The 23,141-nt window shown below is 45.0% G+C and overlaps 1 protein-coding gene across 1 annotated transcript; it reads right to left on the bottom strand.

Moving 5' to 3' along the window:
• Window positions 1-14,651: 14,651 nt before the first annotated feature.
• Window positions 14,652-18,711, bottom strand: LOC100282935 (fas-associated factor 1-like protein). Its single transcript, NM_001155840.1, is given in 4 exon segments — window positions 14,652-15,017; window positions 15,369-15,572; window positions 15,986-16,156; window positions 17,769-18,711. Coding segments are annotated over 4 exon segments (1,401 nt in total). The 5' UTR covers window positions 18,564-18,711; the 3' UTR covers window positions 14,652-14,786.
• Window positions 18,712-23,141: the final 4,430 nt, after the last annotated feature.

Raw genomic sequence — 23,141 nt, 5'->3', positions numbered from 1 at the left:
TGTTGGTAAGTCGCTGGCTCGGTTTTTTTTAATTTGTTGATACGTCGCAGGATCGGACGAAGGCCAACTTGTCGTTGTTCCGCCTGCCGCGGCGACCACGGCAGTTGCCGTAGTGCCAAAGGCGAAGGGTGGTGCTCTTCGTGCTGGCGGCGAGATGCCGACACTTGCTGCTGTCAGGGACGAGGCGGGCGCTGTGTCCCGCCGGCTGAAGGAGGTGAAGGAGGCACTAAGTCAGGTACATTGAGCTAGACTTCGGTTCGTTTTTTTTTCTGGCTTCGTTGGGGCTGTGGTCTTACGTGTGTTTTGCAGGCGGCTGACTTCGCAGACCGCACGGCGTCGGGGGCCTTTACGGCGGTTGTGTCTGCCGAAGTCGAGAGGCTTCGGACGCAACATGCCGATGCCGTCCGGGAAAAATCGGCCGCCGACAGTAAGTGCCGCAAGCTGGCGGACAAGGTGGCCACGCTGGAGGGGGAGAAGACTGACCTTCGGCGCCAACTGGCGGAGGAGAGGAGGGAGGCCAATGAGGCCCTCGCCAAGGCGCAGGCTGCGCAGGCGGAGGCCAATTTGGCACAGGTGGAGGGCGGTCTTGCTAGGGAGCGCGCCGAGCAGTTGGAGGAGCGGCTCCGCGCCCTGCAAAGCCGTGTGGACAGGGCCAAAGCCGCGACGCGCACGGAGGCTGAGCGGACTCGCAAATAGCTTATGGACAATTATGTATAGTTTTTCTTTGATAAACTTAGAACTTCGGAGACAAAGTATACTGGGGCTTGCTTTTTAATTTTTCCTTCAAGCTTCTCCTGTACAAGCGCCACACTCACTGCAGAGTGCGAAGCTGCCACATACAATAGTAATGGAGCCCCTAGCGCAGGTGGAGTTAATGTTGTTAGATCAATCAAGTATTGCTTCAGCTCTTCGAAGGCTTTTTGTTGAGTTGGGCCCCATTGAAAAACTTCGGCTGACTTTAGTATTTCAAAGAATGGCAAGTTTCTTTCTGCAATCTAGATATGAATCTATTCAATGATGCCAGTCTTCCTGTCAGCCGTTGGGCCCCCTTCTTTGTGCTTGGCGGCTCCATCCGAAGGATAGCTTCGATCTTGCTTGGGTTAGCTTCAATCCCCTTCGTTGAAACTAGACAGCCAAGGAACTTACCCTTCTTCACTCCAAAGACACATTTTTCTGGATTTAATTTCAGGCCAGCTTGCCTGAAATTAGCAAATGTTTCTTGCAGATCAGTAATGTGATTTTCTTCCTTTGTGCTTTTTACTATGATATCATCAACGTATGTTAGCACATTTATGCCTATCTGGGAATGAAGGACCTTGGTTGTCATTCTGCTGAAGCTTCCTCCAGCATTCTTGAGCCCCTCAGGCATCCGAAGATAGCAATAGGTGCCACTGGGAGTTATGAAGCTAGTCTTTGGCTCATCCTCCTTCTTCATCCATATTTGATGATATCCTGAGTAGCAATCCAGCAGACTCATAAGCTCTAAAGAAGTTGTTGCATCTAAAAGAGAGTCTATTCTTGGTGGTTACTGGCATTGTGATTTTACCGAGTGCCACAATCTGTCTTCCTCCGAAGCCGCATAGAGGATGTGTAGCATCGTGAATCTTGTCTTCTAGCTCTTGCATCTGTCTGAAGGCATTAGCAAATATGATATTCGTTGCACTGCCTGTATCAACCAGAACATTATGAACCAGAAATCCCTTGATGACACAATATATGACCATAGCATCATTGTGAGGATAATCTTTGAGCTAAAGATCCTCCTGAGAGAAGGTGATTGGGATGTGAGACCATTTTGATTTGATGAAGGCCCCTGCACCCCAACATGATGTACCCTTCTCTGAGCCTCCTTCTTCTGCTTCTTGTTAGCCGGTTTTGAGCATGAACCGCCTGTTATCGAGAGCACCAGCTTCGTAGCCGAAGCAACTTCAGCTTGATTGTTGAACGAAGCCATCAGCTCAAAAGTGGAAGTGAGTTCATCGGAGGTGGGCGCCAATGTTAGGGACTTGTTCTCAAATGCTATGAATTAAGAACAAGGCAACACAAAGAATAGGTTAAAGGTTAACATTCTTCGTCCTTTGAAGCATTATTTCCCTTAGGATATAACGATCTTCGGACGAAGGTTATGAAGGACATACCTTCATAAGTATGACGTGTATAAACAGAGGATGAAGCTTATAAAACATAGGAAAACAACATAAACAATTATATGACATCATAATATAAATATATATTATTAAATAATCATGAGTACATGAGAGCAATATCAAATTACATTTGTACCTTGAGCTTGACAGAAGGCAAAGGTAAAAGTAAGATGCGAAAGTGTGAACATTACGGGGGTACTGTTCACCTATTTATAGGCACGGGGCGCAGCCTGTGTGAATTTACATTCATGTCCTCTACAAATGATTACAATCATAACACAGGTTATCATGGGCTGATTGGTCATTTCATCTTTAAGTCGGTGCATCTGGAAGTATGCTACGAAGCTCCCTGATTGGTAGCTTCGTCATTGTTCCTGTTCTGGCCTTCCGAAGGTGTTTCTTCTCACAGGACCTTCGGTGACGAAGTAGACCCCCAACACTTTCAAAAGACTCTGTTTTTGGCGATTAATGCCAAAGGGGGAGAAATATTAAGCCCAAAGCAAAAGGACCCCACCACCACCTTTCGAAAATTTTTAATTGACATATTTCAAAATTGGTATATTTTCAATTGGTTAGTATTTTTCAAATTGGTATCTAAAAATATTTGATCCTCTTTCAATTGGTATTTACAAAAATTGGTAAAACCCTCTTGAAAACTAGGAGGAGAATTTTATCGAGGGGGAGTTTTGTTTAAGTCAAAGGAAAAGCATTTGAAACAGGGGGAGAAAGTTTCAAATCTTGAAAATGCTTCTCGCAAATCTTATTCATATACCTTTGACTACTTGCAAAAAGACTTTGAAAAGATTTTCCAAAAAGATTTGCAAAAACAAAACAAGTGGTGCAAGCGTGGTCCAAAATGTTAAATAAAAGAAAGCAACCATGCATATCTAGTAAAACTATAAATTGGTTTAATTCCAAGTAACCTTTGCACTTACCTTATGCAAACTAGTTCAACTCTGCACGTATATATTTGATTTGATTTGTGTTGGCATCAATCACCAAAAAGGCGGAGATTGAAAGGGAAATAGGGTTTAATCTTTTCCTATAAATGATTTTGGTGGTTGAATGCCCAACACAAATAATTGGACTAACTAGTTTGCTCTAGATTATATATTCTACAGGTGCCAAAGGTTCAGCACAAACCAATAAAAAGATCAAAGTTAGGGTTCAAAAGAAAGGAACAAAAGAAACCGAAGAGAACCCTGGTCTGGCGCATCGGATTGTCCGTGTGCCACCGGACAGTGTCCGGTGTGCCAGGGCCGTACGACTTCAAACTTGCCACCTTCGGGTTTCAGAAGGGCCGCTCCGCTATAATTCACCAGACTGTCCGGTGTGCCAGCGGGGCAACGGCTCCAGCGCAACGGTCGACTGCAACGGACACCTGCAAAAGTGCTACAGTGCGCGGACAGTTCGCGCAGAGTCAGAGCAGTCGCCAGAAGGCGCCGGATAGTGAACAGTGCATGTCCGGTGCGGCACCGGACTTTTCGGCGCCACCAAACGACAAAGCTCCAACGGTCAAAACCGTCAGAACCCTAACGGTTGGGTGACGTGGCTGGCGCACCAGACAGTGTCCGGTGGTGCACAGGACTGTCCGGTGCGCCCATCGACAGCAGCCTTCCCCAACGGTTGAATTGGTGGTTGGGGCTATAAATACTCCCCAACCACCTCCACTCCAACCATCCAAGCATTCACTCCTTCACATTCAATACAAGAGCAATAGACACCACTCCAAAGACACAATTCAAGAGATCGATCCGCTCAAAGTCTCAAAATCATCTCTAGCGCATTTAGACTTGTGAGAGGATCATTTGTGTTTTCTTGTGCTCTTGTTTGCTTGGTTGGCTTTCTTCTTCCTCATTCTTGTTCTCTAAGTGACTTGTAATCAAAGCAAGAGACACTAAGTTTGTAGTGGTCCTTGCGGGGTCTAAGTGACCTGTTTGATTAAGGAAAAAGCTCACTCAGTTTAGGTGACCGTTTGAGAGAGGGAAAGGGTTGAAAGAGACCCAGTCTTTGTGACCACCTCAACGGGGACTAGGTTATTTGGAACCGAACCTCGGTAAAACAAATCATCGTGTCATCCGCTTTATTTTCTTGGTTGATTTGTTTTCCCCTCTCTCCCGGACTTAACTTTTATTCTAACGCTAACCCTGGCTTTCAGATACCATTGAAGGAGGTGGTTGGGGGTATTTATAGCCTCCAACCACTTCCTAGCCGTTTGTTGTTTTTGCTGGCGATGGGCACACCGGACAGTCCAGTGGCGCACCGGACAGGTATTGTTCATTGTCCGGTGCGTGCCACATCAGCACGCCCGTTGGGGTTTGGAGCGGTCGACCGTTGAAGTTGTTTATCCTGTAGTTGCACTGGACAGTCTGGTGCCACACGCTCTGACTTCTCTGCTCTGACTTCTGCCATGCACTGTTTACTTTGGCAGTCGACCGTCGACGCCAGGTTACCGTTGCTCCGTTGGCTCACCGGACATCTCTGGTGCACACTGGACAGACCGGTGAATTATAGCGGAGCGCGCCCTTAAGAAACCCGAGAGTGGCGAGTTTGTTTGGTGCTTGGCCTAGTGCACCGGACCCTGTCTGGTGCGCCACTTGTCAACACACTCTCAAGTCTTGCTCCAATATTTTGTTGAGTCCCCAACTTAATTTCTTTCTTGGTTTGTGTTGAACCTTATGCACCTGAGATAAAAGACATCTAGGCAAACTAATTAGTCCATGTGGTTTGTGATGGACATCAACCACCAAAATCGATTATAGGAAATGTTTAAGCCCATTTCCCTTTCAATCTCCCCCTTTTCGGTGATTGATGCCAACACAAACCAAAGCAAATATAAAGTGTAAACATGTAACTAGTTTGCAATGTTAGATGTGCATAGGTTACTTGAATTTAAACCAATTGAAAGAATTTACACATATGTCTAAAAATAAACGTGATTGCTTTCTTCTATTTAACATTTTGGACCACATTTGCACCACTTGTTTGTTTTTGCAAATATTTTGGAAAAACCTTTTCAAATTCTTTTGCAAATAGCCAAAGGTATAAGAATATGATTGCAAGAAGCATTTTTAAGATTTGAAATTCCTCCCCTGTTTCAAATGCTTTTCCTTTGACTAAATAAAATCTCCCCCTGAAGAAATTCTCCTCTTAGCTTTCAAGAGGGTTTTTGAAATGATTTTCCCTTTTTGAAACATATATCAAATGAAATTATACCAATTGACATTTTTATACTAACATGAAATTTTGAAACCAAATAAGATACCTATTGAAAATCTTTGAGATTAACTCAAATACCAATTGAAATAAACACTAATTGAAGTAATTTCTTCCTTTAGTTTTTTTTTCAAAATTTTAAAATGGTGGTGCGGTCCTTTTGTTTTGGGCTTAATACTTTCTCCCCTTTGGCATTAATCACCAAAAATGGATAACTTGAGAGCCCTTTATACTTTCTCCCTAATTGGTAAAAGAAATATGAGTGAAGGGTCATACCAATTAAGAGTTTCCTGAGTAACGGCAAAGGATACTAATGATACCGTCAGAGTTGGAGTGGAAGCCTTGTCTTTGCCGAATACTCCATTTCCCTTTCAATCTAAGATTAAACATAGAAATACACTTGAAAACATGTTAGTCTTAGCCTTGGCACAAGAAGAATAAGAAGTATGCATTTGTTGTACCAAATGAAAAAGACATGATCAAAGGTATATAAATTAGCTATGTGTGCAATGTTTCAATCAAAATTCCGAGAATCAAGTATATTTAGCTCATTCCTAAGTTTGCTAGAAGTCTTTTCATCTAGTGGCTTGGTAGAGATATCGGCTAATTGATTGTGGGTGCTAACATAAGCAATTTTGATAACCCCCTTTTGTTGGTGATCTCTTAGAAAGTGATATTGAATGTCTATGTGCTTAATGCGACTGTGTTTAACGGGATTATCCGCCATACAAATTGCACTCTGATTATCACATAGGAGAGGGACTTTGCTCAACTTGTAGCCATAGTCCCTAAGTGTTTGTCTCATCCAAAGTAATTGTGCACAACAATGTCCTGCAACAATATACTCGCCTTCGGCGGTGGATAGAGCTACTGAGTTTTGTTTCTTTGAAGCCAAAGACACCAGGGATCTTCCTAGAAACTGACAAGTCCCTGATGTGCTCTTCCTATCAATTTTACATCCAGCATAATCAGCATCGAAATACCCAATTAAATCAAAGGTAGATCCCTTGGGGTACCAAAGCCCAAACTTAGGAGTGTATACTAAATACCTCATGATTCTTTTCATGGCCCTAAGGTGAACTTCCTTAGGATTTGCCTGGAACCTTGCACACATGCATACAGAAAGCATAATATCCGGTCGAAAAGCACATAAATAAAGTAAAGATCCTATCATCGACCGGTATACCTTTTGATCTACGGATTTACCTCCTGTGTCGAGGTCGAGATGTCCATTAGTTCCCATGGGTGTCTTGATGGGTTTGGCATTCTTCATTCCAAACTTCTTATGTCTTGAATGTACTTAGTTTGGCTAATGAAGGTTACCTCTTGGAGTTTCTTGATTTGAAATCCAAGGAAATATTTTAACTCCCCCATCATAGACATCTCGAATATATGTATCGTGATCCTAATAAACTCTTCACAAGATGACTTGTTAGTAGACCCAAATATAATATCATCAACATAAATTTGGCAAATAAACAAGTCTTTAGCAATAGTTTTGCTGAAGAGAGTAGGATCAACTTTACCAACTTTGAAGCCATTAGTGAAAATAAAGTCTCTCAGGCATTCATACCATGCTCTTGGGGCTTGCTTGAGCCCATAAAGCGTCGTTGAGAGCTTATAAACTTAGTTAGGGTACTTACTATCTTCAAAGCCGGGAGGTTGCTCAACATATACCTCTTCCTTGATGGGGCCATTGAGGAAGTCACTCTTCACGTCCATTTGATATAGCTTAAAGCCATGGTAAGTAGCATAGGCAAGTAATATATGAATTGACTCAAGCCTAGATACGGGTGCTTAGGTTTCAACAAAATCCAAACCTTCGATTTGTGAATAACCTTTTGCAACAAGAGTCAGGCTTTGTTCCTAGTCACCACACCATGCTCATCTTGTTTGTTGCGGAATACCCACTTGGTACCTACAACATTTTGGTTAGGACATGGAACTAAATTCCATATCTCATTCCTTGTGAAGTTGTTGAGCTCCTCTTGCATTGCCACCACCCAATCTAGATCTCTTAGTGCATCTTCTATCATGTATGGCTCAATGGAAGACACAAAAGAGTAATGTTCACAGAAATGAGCAACTCAAGATCGAGTGGTTACCCCCTTGTGAATGTCACCAAGTATGGAGTTCACGGGGTGATCTCTTTGAATTACTTGGAGGACTCTTAGGTGTGGCGGTCTTTCATCCCTAATCTCTTGATCATCTTCCTTGTCTTGATCATCTTCATCTCCCATTTGATCAATGTCTTCCTCCTGAGGTGGCTCATCATCTTGATCTTCATCCTCTTCTTCTTGAGCCTGATCCTCATCTTGAGTTGGTGGAGATGCTTGCTTGGAAGATTATGGTTAATCTTATGCTTAGGCCTGGGCATAAAAACCGAAAACCGAACACCGAAACCGAAAAAACCGGAACCGAAACCGAAAAAACCGGAACCGAACAAATCAGATTACTTTTCGGTTACCAATCTGCAGAAACCGAACTAATTTCGGTGTTCGGTTTTTTATTTCGGTTTAAACCGAAAACCGGAAGCATATGGGCCATCGGCCACTAGTTGAAGTTGGCCCATCACGCATACATGTATCACGCGCTCACGGCTTCAGCCTTTAGCTCCAGCGGTCCAGGTCCAGCCTCCCAAGTCCCAACTCACAGACTCACGAAGCCATCGCCCATCGGTCAGTCGGTCACCGCCGAACCCTAGCCAAGCGCCGCCTGCTGACTATTGAGTACTGAGAAGAACCGAGCCACCGCCTGGGAGCCTGGTGGGCACCGCGTGCCACCAGCCGCAGCCGGTCAGCCACCGTCCACGTCCACCAGCCGACAGCTGGCAGCGCTTGACTATTCGTATTCGGTTTTTTCGGTTCAACCGGAAACCGAACCGAAATATTCGGTTAATTGAAGGTTCGGTTTTCGATTTTCCGCAGAACGTTTCGGTTACCGTTTTCCAGAAACCGAATTTATAAAAAAACCGAAAAACCGAACCGAGAAACATCGGTTAACCGATTGCCCAGGCCTACTTATGCTTGTGTAGACTCGTCGGATTCTTTTGGACACACGTCTCCAATGGACATGTTCCTTAGCGCGACGCATGGAGCCTCTTCATCATCTAATTCATCAAGATCAACTTGCTCCACTTGGGAACCATTAGTCTCATCAAACACAATGTCACAAGAAACTTCAACTAGTCCAGTGGATTTGTTGAAGACTTTATATGCCCTTGTGTTTTAGGCATAACTAAGTAAAAAGCCTTCTACTGCTTTAGGAGCAAATTTAGAATTTCTACCTCTCTTAATAAGAATAAAGCATTTGCTCCCAAAAACTCTAAAGTAAGAGACATTTGGCTTTTTACCAGTGAGGAGTTCATATGATGTTTTCTTGAGGATTCGATGCAGATATAGACGGTTGATGGAGTGGCAGGCGGTGTTAATCACCTCCGCCCAAAACCGGTCCGGTGTCTTGTACTCATCAAGCATGGTCCTTGTCATATCCAGTAGAGTTCTATTCTTCCTCTCCACTACACCATTTTGTTGAGGTGTGTAGGGAGAATAGAACTCATTCTTGATGCCCGCCTCCTCAAGAAATTCTTCAATTTGAGAGTTATTAAACTCTGTTCCATTATCGCCTCTCATCTTTTTGATCCTCGGTCTGAACTCGTTTTGAGCTCGTCTTAAGAATCTCTTTAAGGTCTCTTGGGTTTGAGATTTTTCCTGCAAGAAGAATACCCAAGTGAAGCGATAATAGTCATTCACAATTACAAGACAGTACTTACTCCCACCGATGCTTATATAAGCGATCGGGCCGAATAGGTCCATGTGCAGTAGCTCAAGCGACATGTCGGTCGTCATGATTTTCTTGTGTGGATGATGGACTCCAACTTGCTTCCCTGCTTGGCATGCGCTACAAATCTTGTCTTTCTCAAAATGAACATCTGTTAGTCCTACCCTTTAGAAGCTTATGAAGATTCTTCATCTCAACATGGGCAAGTCGGCGATGCCAGAGCCAGCCCATATTGGTCTTAGCAATTAAGAAAGTGTCTAGTTCGGTCTTGTTATCATTAAAATCAACTAAATATAGTTGATCATCTAACACTCCCTTAAATGCTATTGAATCATCACTTCTTCTAAAGACAGTAACACCTACATCAGTGAATAGACAGTTGTAGCCCATTTTGCATAATTGAGAAACTGAAAGCAAATTGTAATCTAAAGAATCTACAAGAAAAACAATGAAAATTGAATGGTCAGAAAATATAGCAATTTTACCCAAACCTTTGACCAAACCTTGATTCCCATCCCCGAATGTGATAGCTCTTTGGGGATCTTCATTTTTTTCATATGAGGAGAACATCCTCTTCTCCCCTATCATGTGGTTTGTGCACCCGCTATCGATTATCCAACTTGACCCGCGGGATGCATAAACCTACAAAACAAGTTTAGGCCTTATTCTTAGGTACCCAAACGGTCTTGGGTCCTTTGACATTAGAAACAAGCACCTTGGGTACCCAAACACAAGTCTTTGGACTCTTGTGTTTGCCCCCAATATATTTGGCAACTACTTTGCCTGATTTGTTAATGAGCACATAATAAGCATCAAAAGTTTTAAATGAAATGTTATGCTCATTCGATGCATTAGGAATCTTCCTTTTAGGCATTTTGATATGAGTGGAATGCCTAGAAATAGAGGCCTTATTTTTATACATAAAAGCATGATGAGAAACATCATGAGGTTTTCTAGCATGAATTCTCCTAATTTCGTGCTCAAGATAGTTTTCAGGATATAAAATGTAACCCTCTCTATCTTGAACCATGGGAGCCTTACCCTTAACAAAGTTAGATAGTTTCTTGGGGGCAATAAGTTTGGTGTTGCTTTGGCTCCCTTGTAGGAAGCCAATACCATCCTTAATGCCAGGTCGTCTCCTATTATAAAGCATGCTACGAGCAAATTTAAATTTTTCATTTTCTAACTCATGCTCGGCAATTTTAGCATTTAGTTTATCTATGTGATCATTTTGTTCTTTAATCATGGCAGTATGATCATTCATAGCATCAACATTAATATATCTACATCTAGTGCAAATTGAGACATGATCAATAATAGATGTAGGAATATTGCAAGCACTCAATTCTTCTATCTTAACATTTAAACTAGCATTTTCATCTCTAAGACAGGAAATTGAATCATTGCAAATATTAAGCTCTTTAGATAGATTTTCATATTTTTCTACCTCCAGAGCATAAGCATTTTTCAATTTAACAAATTTCTCATTTTTCCTTAACGAGCAAGTCCTCTTGGCATTCCAAGAGATCATCCTTCTCGTTAATGGATTCTATTAATTCATTAATATTTTGCTTTTGATTTTTAGTAAGGTTAGCAAAAAGAGAGGTTAAATCATCTTCATTATCACTAGAGCTACCCTCATCATCGGATGTAGTATATTTGGGGGTATCTCTAGAATGTAATTTCTTATTTTTGTCGTCCTTATCCAAAAGGCACTTGTGGCCGACGTTGGGGAAGAGGAGGCCTTTGTTGATGGCGATGTTTGCGGCGTCCTCGTCGGAGGATGAGTCGGTGGAGCTCTCGTCAGAGTCCCATTCCCGCCCCATGTGCGCCTCGTCACCCTTTTTCTTGTAGTACTTTTTCTTCTCCATCTTCTTCTTCCCCTTCTTGTCTTCGTCCCTGTCACTATCACTAGAATATGGACATTTAGCTATAAAGTGACTGGACTTACCACACCTCCTCTTGGAGCGGCGTTTGTAGTCCTTCCCCTTCCTTTGCTTGAGGATTTGTCGGAAGCTCTTGATTATAAGAGTCATTTTCTCATTGTCGAACTTGGAGGCATCAATTGGGAGTCTACTTGGTGTAGACTCGTCCTTCTTCCCCTCAGTTGCTTTGAATGCAATGGGTTTCATCTCGGGTGTGGAAGTGGTGCCTTGCTCCAAGTTGACAATGTGTTTGGAGTCTTTGATCATAAGTTCAAAGCTCACAAACTTGCCAATAACCTCCTTGGGAGACATCTATTTATATCTTGGATCTCCATGAATTAGTTGCACTTGAGTGGGATTACGAAAAACAAGAGATCTAAGAATAACCTTGACCATTTCATGGTCATCCCACTTCGAGCTCCCTAGGTTGCGCACTTGGTTGGCCATCATCTTGAGCCGGTTGTACATGGTTTGCGGCTCTTCCCCTTTGTTGAGGACGAATTGACTGAGTTCTCCCTCGATCGTCTCACGCTTGGTGATCTTGGTCACCTCGTCCCCTTCGTGCACCATTTTCAGGACGTCCCAAATTTCCTTGGCATTTTTAACCCTTGCACCTTATTATACTCCTCTCGACACAAGGAGGCGAGAAGTATAGAAGTTGATTGTGAGTTAAAATGCCTAATTTGGGCGGCCTCGTCTGAGTCGTAGTCCTCGTCGCCCACCTGTGGTGCCTGCGCTCCAAACTCAACAATATCCCATATGCTTTCGTGGAGTGAGCTTAGATGGTGCCTCATTTTATCACTCCACATACAATAATCTTCACCATCAAAATATGGTGGTTTGCCTAGGGGTACTGAAAGTATAGGAGCACGTTTAGGAATGCGAGGATAGCGAAGAGGCATCTTACTATACTTCTTACGCTCGTGGCGCTTCAAAGTTGTAGACTCGGCGCCTGATGTGGAAGGTGATGAAGAGTCGGTCTTGTAGTAGACCACCTTCTTCATTTTCTTTTTCTTCTTGTCACCCTTCCTATGTGACTTGATGGAGGAAGAGGATTCCTCCTTGTACTTGTCGCCGGACTCTCTTGATAGAGTCCTTCCTAAGCCCATGGCCTTTTCGCCCATGACGATCTCCCTCTTGGCGTGATCTCCAGACATCACTTCGAGTTTGTTAGACTCTTAATGAAACATTGGCTCTGATACCAATTGAAAGTCGCCTAGAGGGGGGGTGAATAGGCGAAACCTGAAATTTATAAACTTTAAACACGCAATAAGGTCGGGGTTAGCGTTAGAATTAAATTGGAGTTCGAAAAATAGTTCTCCTTAGCTTGCTTAGAGTTGCTCAATCAATGCGGATAACTTTTGGGAGTAAACTCAAATCAATAATAGCAAGGGAACTTTAGAGAGAAGAAAGTGGGAAAACAAATCAAGCGGGAATCAACACAAGTGGACACAGTGATTTGTTTTACCGAGGTTCGGTTCCAAAGAACCTAGTCCCCGTTGAGGAGGCCACAAAGGCTGGGTCTATTTCAACCCTTTCCCTCTCTCAAACGGTCACTTAGACCGGATGAGCTTTCTCCTTAATCACTTGGGTCACTAAGACCCCGCAAGGATCACCAACACTTAGGTGTCTCTTGCTAGCTTTACAAAGCACTTATGAGAATAAGAATAAGCAATCCAAGCAACAAGAGCAATAAAAGAACACAAAACACCCTCTCTCAAATCACTAATGAATTGAGTTGATTTGGAGGCTTGGAGAGGATTTGATCTATTGAATGTGTCTTGGAGTGTAGTCTTTTGCTCTTGCAATGAATGTGGAGTTCAGAAAGCTTGGATACCATTGAAGGAGGTGGTTGGGGTATTTATAGCCTCCAACCACTTCCTAGTCGTTGGCTGTTTTTGCTGGCGATGGGCACACCGGACAGTCTGGTGGCGCACCAAACAGGTATTGTTCACTGTCCGATGCGCGCCATGTCAGCACGCCTGTTGGGGTTTGGAGCGGTCGACCGTTAAAGTTGTTTGTCCTGTAGTTGCACCTGACAGTCCGGTGCCACACGCTCTGACTTCTTTGCTCTGACTTCTGCCGCGCACTGTTTACTTTGGCAGTCGACCGTTGACACCAGGTTACTGTTGCTCCGTTGGCTCACCGGACATGACTGGTGCACACCGGACAGTCTGGTGAATTATAGTGGAGCGCGCCCTTAAGAAACCCGAGAGTGGCGAGTTCGTTTGGTGCTTAGCCTGGTGCACCGGACACTGTCTGGTGCACCACTTGTCAGCACACTCTCAAGTCTTGCTCCAAAATTTTGTTGAGTCCCCAACTTAATTTTTTTCTTGGTTTGTGTTGAACCTTATGCACCTGAGATAAAAGACATCTAGGCAAACTAATTAGTCCATGTGGTTTGTGATGGACGTCAACCACCAAAATCGGTTATAGGAAATGTTTAAGCCCATTTCCCTTTCAAGATCCTGTCGAGGAGGAGAGTTCCGGGGGTTGCTCCGGGATCGGCAGGCCATCCGGAGTATCCCTAATTGTCATAGAGTCGAAGAGTGATGGTTGTGGAAGACTAAACAAGATCTAAACTAAGGCTAGATTACTCATATTCCTATGGAATGGAAAGAACGATGCAGATAAGATAGAACTAGTAAATATATTTGATTGGATCGATCGTGGGGGTTGAATCGGTGGTAACCCTTCATTTATATAAAGGGAATTATATAAAGAGAGAAGGTCTGAATCCGTTACAAGTCAGTTCTCGAGTTAAACCCGCAGGTTTTGCTAACAAATCTCACTTGAAATCCGGAACCCTAATTGATTATGCGCGCGAGGACCGTTCGTGTTGCTACTGCGTACCGTCCGGACCACGAACTATCCGGTCTATAGGTCGGATCGTCCGGTGTACCATTTTGGTGCTCTACAGGTACAATATATTGCTATCACATACAAAGCGGCAAGCCAGTGGTTTGCTTTGTTTGCAAATCAAATCAAACATCTCTAATATTGGTTCAAATCATGGTTGTTTGGCTCCTTTCCACATTCACATCCATTAGCAATAGAACACATATGTTTTTGTGTTTCATATTCTATACTAAACTATAAAAATAAATATTTTTTAATGAAAAATCAGGGAAAAATGAAATCGGACCGTGTGAGACTTATGCTGATGTGACACAACTAAGACTTAGACATAGCACGATGATTGGACCAAGCCAACATAGGTCCAGTAGACAATGGGTCAAGCCGTGCTCAAGTCGGACTAAATTAATGCTCATTGTAAAGATTTTGAACGTGTTTGAACAACTATCAAGCAGAAACTGTGGTCTATATATATATAGAGAAAAAGTAGTAGTTTTCTTAATGTATGGAAGCTTGATATGCCTACCCAAATTGAATCCAACTGAACTTGCGAATCCATTTTACCCTGGAGTCACTTAGTTGCTAAAAGAAGCCAGGGAGAATTCCTTTCTTGAGGATGTCTTACGGAAGGATAGGCAAATTAGGTCGTCATGCTTTGGCTGACAGAATCAAGGCAGGCTTTCCAAACGAATCACAATTCACAAGACCTGGCTGCAGTCAACTGATCTTGGTGAGGGCGAATTTTATTTCATGAACAAGCATGCACCTGTGGTGTGTAATACATCTGGAAATCCTTAACTGTTACTGGACAAATTCGGAAAAAGGAGCACCTATACTTCCAAGTTCCGGTTTTTCTATAGCATCATTGCTCTATCTCGATAAACAGGCTCGCCTGCGGATGCAAGCCTGCCTCCTCCAGTGTCAGGGAGTGCTTCTCTGGACCATATGTGACCCGTGGGAAATTTGAAACTAGGCTGTAATTCTCTGCTTTCATGCAGTCTAAAGAATCGACGTAGTCATAGAGGGAAGTGACGGTTGCAGAACTATGGAATCTCCGCTCTTTGCGCTCTCCCGTTGGGAATCTTATGAGAACCTGCAACATCATCATCAGAACGTCTACCAGTTAGTTTCACAAGAGTTGGCATACATGAACACACTATTATACTAGTGTAACCTGATAACTACTGTTCTAGAGAATGCAGAGTGCATATGCAGACATCAAATTCAGGCACTTTGTAGCCAAAACTAACAATTAACTCAGATAACAAGGGCTCCATTGCAATTACTGTATAATATATCGTATAGGAAACAGAAATTTCAAGGTACAAGTGATATTTGACAAATACTTCCAAATCAGAACAACATGAAACATGTTATCTTGTAGTAAGAATTGGAGAAAAAAAAAGGTAGTTTAAAGACACAAAGCATAGAGGCTTAGACATACCCGAGTAACACCTGGTCCTTTCTCAGGTTCAGCTCCAAGAGCCATGGCCTTCTCTTGCCTCCTCCTTGCAAGAGCAGCTTCCTTTTCAGCTGCTTCTTGGGCTGCCCTTGCTACAGCTTCCTCCTCTTCTTTACGCTTTTTCTCAGCCTCTACAGCCTCCCTTTCACGTCTTTCCTGTTCCTCTATCCTTTCACGTTCCCTGGCCTGGTAATATTATTCCAAAAAGATGTGTGATTAGCTCAACACCAATAGTAGAACAAAATGAGGTGCATGTTTCTAAACTCCTTTAATGCACAAACATAATACCTGAAGGTACAACTTTCTTAACTAAAAATTAGAAATGTCATCAGTCACAGACGTCCATGTTACCCTCCAGCCATACATTCATTTTATACATGAACATGCATGCTTTTTCTACTACCCTCTCCATTCCAAATTATAAGATGTTTTGACTTTACTAGGTATATAGCTTTTGCTATGCGCTTAGATATACATTATGCCAAGATACATAGTAAAAGTAGTATATCTAGAAAAGACAAAATGTCTTACACTTTAGAATGGCCAGAGTATTAAGTAATCAAATCAGTGATGCACACTGCCCATAGAGCTTAAGGTACCTGGTCAGCTTCAAGTGCAGCTCTGTAAGCAGCATCTTGTTCCTCACGCAAACGCTGGTTGTTTAGTCTCTCTTCAGCTTCAATCCTGGCAGCAACGAGTGATGTAGCACATTCTTCAACAACACGTTGAAGAATTGTTATCATCTCTTCAGGTGATTTGGGCCCTTCAACCTTAGGAACATGAATATATAATTTATTAGCAATCCTGACATTTTTAAATGCCAAACATTGAATATAACCAATACAGAACAACTCTATGGTAAAAGCAACACATTTCAACAGCTTTATAAGCCAAACATATACCATAGAGTCATATATATTCTAAACAATAGCAAGACCAAAAGCATAAAAGGCGTTGGATGCATCAATGACTATTGAGTAGTTTCCGACTGATGCTTCATTTCAGTCAACCATAACAAAAGATCAATCTTTTGAATAAAACTGATGTGAGCCCCTGTGACAATGGAGGAAAGGGATACACATAAAAATATCAAACAAGATTTTGCTAAAAAAACGGGTATACAAGTTGTGCTAACAAACGTCACACTAATGGTATCAGAAATTCATAATGAAGCAACATGGCATCATCAGCATTCGGGTGCAAATATTACAGAATGTGGTTCAATGTGCAAACAATGGAACTAATGCCCTTGTTTACTAAAAAGTTGTGATATATTCATACGTAGCTAGGGGTGTAAAAGGATACCTATGGATACGAATTCAGATAGTTACAGTATTCCTCAAATTCAAATTTGGGTACAGATAGTGCAAGCAGTGTCGGATAAGGTATGAATGGATATTGAGATCACATACATCAGACTTAGTATATAGATACAGATACAGTATGAATAAGCCCTTCCATCAGACGGTCAGTCAGAGTACCATTTATAACTAAAGGGGCAGTATGAAGTATTCTCTTTATGATATGGAGATAAGAATCTATGAACCACTTCATGATATGGATGCATGCCTTAACTAAAGAGGCAGTATGAAGTATTCTCTTTCAGACAGGCTTGAAGTTATAACAACTGCCGCCATCTCAAATACGAGATCTACATTTAACTCAAAAACTATACTGCAAACACTCCAAATACCTAATTTAGCTATGTAAACATTAGCATTTATAACTTTATAAGACAATCTAACATTTGCTATCTTGCCAGAGGCAACAGCATTCTCCTTCCTTATTATAACCAGCACCAACTACATAAGAATAACGATAGGCTAACTTCACCAATTAAAGGTTATTAGCATGTAGCCCATGCTAACACTACAATCCTGGGAAGGAGCGGGGTTGGTGGCGGCAACACGAGTGAGGAAAGGGAGAGGGGGCGGCAGGGGGAGGGGAATAGATGAGAGATGATCTAAACAATATTATATTGTCCATTGAATTTGAGTAAGGCAGAGGGAGTTATCCAGCGATTTAAACTGTTGGTTTTGATGGTGTGTTAAGTCTGAGTGCAATTTGTTTGGTAGATTTAATAGAGGTTATGGGGGTGAGAGTGATTTGGTTGGCTGGGTTCTGCAAAGTTTAAAGTGGTGGGTTATATAGTGGTATAGATAAAGTCTAAACTAACAAACACCTTTAAGACATTAATAGTAAGCATTGGTGATCTAAATACACATGATCTATCGGTTTCACATAAACATGTTCGTTGTGAATTCGATGTGATCACAAAAATTACCCAAAGTCCCAAATCTACCGAACACAGCAGCCAAATCCAACCTAGACGATTGTTTAAACTTATTCCCAGACCTAACCAGAACCATTTCAACATCATACCTGCTGCAATAGCACGATTCTCTGGTTTGTAGAAGCCATGACCACAGCACAAAACGGGAATCTCGACGCATTCAGGCTGTTGCTCATCTTGAACCCTTCGGTCCTTCTGATACTACCACCCCACGCAACGAAGTTCTCATCTATAAAGGCCGCGACCGGTTCAGCACAGAGGCAGCCGCCGCAGAAGGCAGGGGTATCCGGGTGATCAGGGGAGTGGAGGTACACGAACAGAAGCTTGAATTCCCGCTGCGCTCGCTGCAGCGCATCAGCGAACCCCTCGGCCACGAAGCGCGGGCCGCGGCCAGCGCCGCACTCGCGCTCGAACTCGGCGACGAAGTCAGCCGCCTCGGCAGCTGACGGCGGCAGCTCTAGCAGGCGGTCGCCGCTGCCGGCCTGCCCCGCGAGGCCGAGGAGGGAGAGGGAGCGGGACAGCACGCCCCCGGCGACCCAGGCGCCAAGGCGGAAGGAGCCGGCGACGAGGCTGGCCCCACCCGAGACCACGTAGAAGGGGAGCGTCACCAGCTTCCACGCGATCCCCGGCTGCTGCTGAGGCGGCGGCGGTATCGGCGGCGGTGGCGCGACGAACTCCGCATCTGCCAAAGGGGCGGAAGGGGCCGGGTCGCGTGAGGAGGTGGAAACCGGGGCGGAGGGCGAGGAGGGGTTGGCGGTGATGGAGGACACCGCGAGCTGCAGGTCCCAGTTGTGCGCGGCGAGGATTTCCGTGCAGAGGTCCGTGTCGGAGATGCCGGTGACAGCCTGGAAGTAACTGATCTTGTCGTCGACGGTCTCGGCCATGGCCGCCGGCGATGAGGGCTAGGGTTTGCTGGTTGGGGACAGCGGTGGCGATTAGGAACTTGGAAGGGGCGAGAGAGATGCGGTCGCGAGCCGGGGAGGCGACGGGTCAGTGGCTGTGCTGAGTGGCTGAGTGCTGACGTGCGCGAGTGTCACGACCTGTTGCTACGTCTCGGCTGCTGTATGCGGCTGTGGGCCTGTGGCTGCTCACTCCTCTGGATCCTTCTTCTCGGACGATCGTGGAAAATTGAAATGACTCAGGAAATGGGTTTTTCCCAAACTAGCCCTAAATCTGAAAATCTGGCCTAGAATCGCAGCCGCTTGCAGAGCCGCTTTCAGAATTTCTGGGAGACACGCAGTGGCTGCTGGTACATTCATATTTCTTTCTATTAAACGGATGCAGCTCCGCGGCCATTCGCAGCATCCACATCTAGGAATAGTAATTTGACCCGTGGACTTGGATATCCGTCGGATATCCGACCTGACGGAGCCGAGTATGGATATATGTTTTGACCCACGGGTCAGATCCAAAGTCGGGCGGGGCACGGATTAGGATCTTACCTTCTACCCGCGGGTTATCCGTTGGATATCCGAAATCGATCCATAATGTATTTTTTTTGGCCTAGCCCATATTACATACCAAAGAACAAATTCTAACACCATAAACCTCACGCCTAACGGTCCCAATTTCCCACTGTTGGCTGGCCTTATAGCAATGCTGGCTTCCTACGATGTGTCTCGTGGCCCCTTCCAAGTCTCATAGACCGTAGCACCACTGACGGCTGGCACTTTCAAGCTCTAATGTTCCTAACCGAGGCTCGCAGGCCCATAATAATTCTTTTATTAAGTTTTAATGTTGTATGATGGTGAATTGAGAAAAAAATTGACTAATTATGCTATTGAATTATTGCATAAATGATTGTGTCTATCATATCCGACGGATATCCGAAACCCGTCCGAAATCCGATGGGCACGGGCATGGATATAAATTTCTACCCGCGGGTAAGGTCGCGGGCGGATATTGGTAGCAACCGCGGATATGGTTGCAGACGGATATTTGCAATATCCGATCCGAATCCGATCCATTGTCATCCCTATCCACATCACTAAAAAATCATCGTTGCACACGTGTCTCCTGTCGCTTCACCTTGGCGATCCAAGGGATCAGACGCTGCCATACCTCCCGCTTTGCACCCTGACGCTCCATCTGTCTGCAAGACTGCACCTTCCCAGCTATTAAACGGATGCAGCTCGGCGGCCATTCGCAGCATCCATGTCACCTCAAAAATCACCGTTGCACACGTGTCTCCTGTCGCTTCACCTTGGCGATCCAAGGGATCAGCCATTGCCATACCTCCCGCTTTGCACCCTGACGCTCCATCTGTCTGCAAGACTGCACCTTCCCAGCTAATTAAAAAAAGTAGAGTAAAATAGAAAGAAAACGGCAGCGTCTAGAAGGCTCTCGGTCTCTCGCTTTGAGTATTGAGATGGGGACGGGATGACAGAGGGCGTTGTGCACGTCCGTCCAGCGAGACGACGACCGCAGCACGACGCGACCAGCCCAGCCGGCTTCTTCTCCACCGTCAAGAGCGTGGCCACCGGTAGCAGCAACAACAACAACAACCGGCCTGTCCACGGCAGTCCTCCGCTGCCGCGGCAGCAGTCGGCGGACCCAGACCCCGTAACGCCACCCCCCCCCCCCCCCCCCCGCGTCGCGCGGCCGCCAGGAACCATCGGGTGCCGCTGTCGACGCCGGCCTCGCCTAGATCCCCCTCCAGATTCACGCTGCTCAAGGCGTCCCTCTCCTGTCCAAGGTGTTTTCCACATTTTCACATTTCTTTCTTCCTTTCTTTCCCTCCTTTTTGCTTGATGATGCAGCAATCGAACTACACTGATGATGGGAATGGAAAAATTTGGATCGATTCCTTCTCATCTCCTCTGATTTGGTTAATTGACTCTTGCTGTTCTTCAGCGGCGCAAGCAAAGGCAGACGACGGAAAAAAACTGAATCGAATGTGCTACACTCCTGCTATCTCTGCCACCGTCGAACTCCCGCACCTATCGTCTTCTAGAGGTAAACATATTGTTCTCTGGCTTCGCTTCGCTTTACCATGTTCATTGTTCCCTGCAAGGGTCCCAATCTCCAATTGCTTTCCGGCATAACTGTAACGCCCTGAATTTGGGGGTAGAATTTTTTTCTTCTTTTCTCTCACCAAATTCAGGCGTTACTCTTTCCTTTTTTCCTTTTCCCTCGCTAGACCTTGATCTTTTCCAAAATTATAGCGGGGTTCGGCTTGGAATTCCCGCGTAAAGCAAAACCTTAAAATACTTTATGTTGTTTGATGCATCATGCCGAACCATGCATTCTTTCGATTGCTTAAAAATGTAAGTGCATTCATTCAGGAAAAACGGATTTCGAAAAGGAGAAAACCTTTTTTCTTTTTCTTTTTTTCCTTCTCTCTCTCCTCCCTTTTTCTCTCTCCCGCGCTGTGGGCCGCCCCGGCCGACCCAGCCGCCCCTGGCCGGCCCAGCCCCCCCCCCCCCCGCGCGCCCCCTTTGGGCCCAGCTGGCCCAGCCGCCCCTCCCTTTTCCCCCCAAATCCCTCTCTCCCTCCCATTCTCCCTCTCCCCCACCCTAGCCGCCGCCCCTGCTCATCGCCGGTTCGGCCGCCCCGTCCCCGTCCCCGTCCCCGTCCCTGGTGAGGTCCCCCTCCCCCTCTCCTCCCTCTCCCATCGCCCCTCCTCTCCCCCTACCCGGCTCGGCCACCGCCGCTCGGCCGCCCCCGCGCCCCCGGTCCGGCCGCCCGCCCGCCCCGGCTTGGCCGCCGGCTCGGCCGCCGGCTCGGCCGGCCCAGCCCCCCCCCCCCCCCCCCCCCGCCGGTTCGACCGCCCCTGCCCAGCCGCCCCTGCGCGCCCTAGCTCGACCCCCCCCCCCCACCAGCTCGGCCGCCCGCCGCCGGCTTGGCCGCCCCCGCCCCTGGCCGGTTCAACCGCCTTTTTTATTTATTTTATTTTATTTTCTTTTATTATTGTTATTTATTTTATTCTGGGCAAGCTAATCATCGTACATGTTAATGAAATAGGAAACTTAATTTAGAATTCCGTTACGTTAGTCAATTCATATAGTCAATTGTTCATTTCGCTTAAGGTTGATCAACTAAAAAGGGGCTAGGTTTCCGTTAGTGCATATAACTAATTCTTTTGTTGGAACCAATTGGAACTAGAGCGCATAATTTAACTAATCATTAGTGCATAAGCTTTAACCCCTGCGAGACCTTTCCCCGTTTCTTTCTAACCTTAACGAATGCGATATCGAATGTCATACTTTATGCATATTTACTTTATTTTGTCCCCTTGTGTGGTGTACTGTTTGTTTCCTAATTTGAATGGATGGATGTATGTATGCTTGCAATCGCATAGAGAACGATCCGGTCGAAGAGCCTGAGGAACTCGCAGGAGAAGCCCCTGAGCAGCAGTCGGTTGGTGGAGGCAAGTGTCCTTTGACCTATCTCTGTCCTATTCATTATTTAATTCACCTCCCGCTTTACACATGTATGCCTAAGGATTGACTAGCTTTTATTATCCATGTCCTTGATTACCTATTTGGGTTGGATTATTATTGTTTAGCTTTATGCTATTGCTCAAACTCTAATCAATGAACATGATGAGATTATCTATGATACGCTGTTTTCCCTTCTCTTATTATGATGTTGTACTTGTGACCTTAAGGGGGCTCGAGCGGTTTCTCGAGTGCCTCTCCGTAAGGACCTGTTCTATGGATGACCGCCCGGGAAAACAGTGCAACCATGAGGGTGGAATGGGGTGCCCTTAGCTGAATAATTAGAGGATCCGGGGTGTAGTTCGCTTCACCGTCGTGCCGTCAATGGGGCTCGGTGTATGCGACTCGCTCTGCCAAGGTTGATTTGTCCCTTGGGGAGGAGTGCGTTACATTTAGGAAACCTAACGGGCGGCTACAGCCCCGGGGAATCTTTGTAAAGGCTACGTAGTGAAACCCTGCCTATTCACCTTGGTAGTGCTTAAGGGTTTGATCGGCCCGAGGCAAGAGGGAATCACGGTTTGTGGGTAAAGTGCACAACCTCTGCAGAGTGTTTGAAAACTGATATATCAGCCGTGCTCACGGTTATGAGCGGCCAAGGGAGCTCCAGTGATTAGTGGTACTTGATCAGAGATACTTTGGTTTACAGGTGGCAATGAGACTGATGGTTCTGGTTATGACTATGGTTCTGGTAAGTGGTATTCTTTCCGTTTGGAAAGGGTACATCGGGCTAATAACTTGGGTTAATGCTAAAACCTGGCTTTCTATTAGTGAATAATAATCTGACCAACTAAAAGCAACTGCTTGACTTATCCCCACATAAAGCTAGTCCACTACAGCCAAACAGGATGCTTGCTGAGTATGTTGATGTGTACTCACCCTTGCTCTACACACCAAACCCCCCCCCCCATCCCCAGGTTGTCAGCATTGCAACCACTGTTCAGGTGAAGATGAAGCTGTGGAAGGAGACTTTCAGAAGTTCCAAGACTACGACGAGTTCTAGGCGTGGGTTAGCGGCAACCCCCA

This window comes from Zea mays, chromosome 9 (assembly GCF_902167145.1).
Source record: "Zea mays cultivar B73 chromosome 9, Zm-B73-REFERENCE-NAM-5.0, whole genome shotgun sequence".
In the NCBI taxonomy this organism is placed as follows: Eukaryota; Viridiplantae; Streptophyta; class Magnoliopsida; order Poales; family Poaceae; genus Zea; species Zea mays.
This window is presented reverse-complemented; position numbering and strand designations above follow the sequence as displayed.